This window comes from Ailuropoda melanoleuca, unplaced genomic scaffold (assembly GCF_002007445.2).
Source record: "Ailuropoda melanoleuca isolate Jingjing unplaced genomic scaffold, ASM200744v2 unplaced-scaffold10829, whole genome shotgun sequence".
Lineage (NCBI taxonomy): Eukaryota > Metazoa > Chordata > Mammalia > Carnivora > Ursidae > Ailuropoda > Ailuropoda melanoleuca.
Window position 1 is genome coordinate 528 of NW_023179203.1, and position 2395 is coordinate 2922.

The following is a 2395-nucleotide window of genomic DNA, read 5'->3' on the forward strand; positions in this document are numbered from 1 at the left end:
TATAACCATTTATAGGCTGAACATCATGAATTATTTACCTTGGTTCTTTGGTTGGTTAAGATATCTATAGTAGGTCCTTTGTGTCATTTGTGAAACCTCTGAAATTTTATGGAAAATATGAATGTGTTTATTATGTGATTTTTCTGTGAAGAACGGTTCATAGATTTCATTAGATTCCAAAATGGATCATTATGCCTAAAAAAGGTTAAGAAACTCTGCCTCAAACTTTTTCCAGTTCTCCAAAGTTCCTATTTCCTGTAATGAATTAGCAAATGCCCCTAATCCTTGACGCTGTGCTGTTGACTGTCCAGTACTAGATACTGATCTATGGCTTACATGGCATGACATATCTATTCCTACCTTTTGAACTATTAACTATGAATGAAGAAAACAAGCTAAAGTATACTCTAGGAAGGAAAACACAACTTTTTAAAGGCATGATGCATGAACAAGAAGACTCAGTTCTTACTTTTGATCTTGTAATATATTTCCTAGATGCTTTTGGCAGAGTATTAATATACTAGTGAAGAGTGTGGCATGTAACATGCAGAGAGTCTGGATTCAAATCTCAACCCTGAGCCATGTTTGATGTCTGGTTGATGGCCTACATGTCTTTAGGCTTCAGTTTCTTCATCTCTAAAATGTAATTAATATTATTATATATTTCATTGAGCTGAAGAATAAAGGGAATATGTCTTAAAGCTGTTAATAGAACACATAGTATAAAGTAGTCACTAAATGTTAATTACTGTATTTTTATTATTTCATTATTAATGTTTTCATATTTGCCTTATTAGACTATAAAATTCTTGAGGTATAACATATTTTATGACTGAAGACACAAAAATGCCCTCTAATATTTGTTGAATAAAGGAATAAAATAACAAAAAACATATCTGATAGACAGTAACCTACCAGAGTTGCTTTTCTGCAGTGAAAGTCACTTTTTTCAGGTTTTTCTCAAGCAGTCATCTCTGTTTATTTTGTAAGGAGAAGACTGAGTACATAGCCTTGCGAATCTGTTTTGTTTTTATGCTATAGATGATGGGATTGAGCATGGGAGGCAAAAGCAGATATATATTGGCCATCATCGAATGGACAACTTTGGGGGCTGATGGACCATAGCGATGCACCAAGGACAGGCTCATCATGGGAATGTAGAAAACAGCCACTGCTCCAATGTGGGAAACACAGGTGTGAAAGACCTTATGTCGCTCTTCAGGGGAAGCAATACTGAGGACAGAGCGAATGATCAAGATATAAGACAGGACAATGCATGGTGTATCTACTCCTGTGGTCAGGATGAGATCAATTAATCCACAGATGCTGTTGGCCTGAGTATCTGAACATGCTAATTTAATCACATCTGGGTGGTAGCAGTAGGAATGGGAAAGGACATTTGTTCTACAGAAATAGAGGGGCTTAAGGAGCAAAAGTAGTGGTACTATTAATACTACAGTGCGTATAATCATTAACAGGCCCATCTGAATGATTCTGGAATTAGTGAGAATAGTAGCATACCTCAGAGGATCACAGATGGCCACATAGCGGTCAAAGGCCATAGCCACCAGCACCCCAGATTCTATGAAGGTAAATCCATGAAGAAAAAACATCTGGATAATGCAGGTATTTAGATTGATTTCAATTGCATCAAACCAGAGGATACCTAATGTTGTTGACATTGTAGAAACAGTCAAGCCCAAGTCAGCAGCTGAAAGCATGGAGAGAAAATAGTACATGGGCTCATGGAGACTCTGCTGGGTAATGATGACAAATAGGATCATGCCGTTCCCACAGAGGGCAATGGCATAGAGACAACAGAAGGGGATAGAGATCCACACACGGGCAGACTCTAGGCCAGGAATGCCAGTTAACAAAAAGGTTGGAAATTTAGATGTCAAGTTGCTTAAGATCTCCATGTTTTTTCTGGATTTGTAGCATTTGTCCTCACTATTATCACATCCTATAGAAATAATAAATACATTGTCACACACAAGTATCTAGATAAATTTTCTTTTGGTTAGGAGAGCTATTTAGGTCATGGATAAGTACTCTATCATTGAGAAAACTCTAAATCAAACTCTATTTTAATTACATATATATTGTATATATATAATACTCACATATATATAAAAACATTTTTACTCTTAAATTCAAGGAAAATATGTCTAAATAATCTTATACATTTTGATGATAATTCCTATATTGGCAGAATTTTAAGCACCATTAGATCATAAGATTCTATGAGTAATTAATATATAATAAGTAATAAAAATCAATGCATTCAATTTTGAATATGTTATATATGAAATTACTACAGAAAACCCACCTAAAGATTTCCATGGATCTTCAGTACCCACGTGGGTGTGATTTTCCAGGCAAAAGTCTCCAGAAC

General features: G+C 35.4%; 1 protein-coding gene across 1 annotated transcript; it reads right to left on the bottom strand.

Annotated features, from left to right (window-relative positions):
- Positions 1-968: 968 nt before the first annotated feature.
- LOC100476596 (olfactory receptor 51F1-like) lies at positions 969-1928 on the bottom strand. Its single transcript, XM_002928579.2, has one exon. The coding sequence runs from the start codon at positions 1917-1919 to the stop codon at positions 969-971; it is 951 nt and encodes a 316-aa protein (XP_002928625.1). The 5' UTR covers positions 1920-1928.
- Between the last annotated feature and the right edge of the window lie 467 nt (positions 1929-2395).

Bases quoted from the DNA above. Each gene is read 5' to 3' on its own strand.
- LOC100476596 (XM_002928579.2), bottom strand. From the start codon at position 1,919: ATGGAGATCTTAAGCAACTTGACATCTAAATTTCCAACCTTTTTGTTA.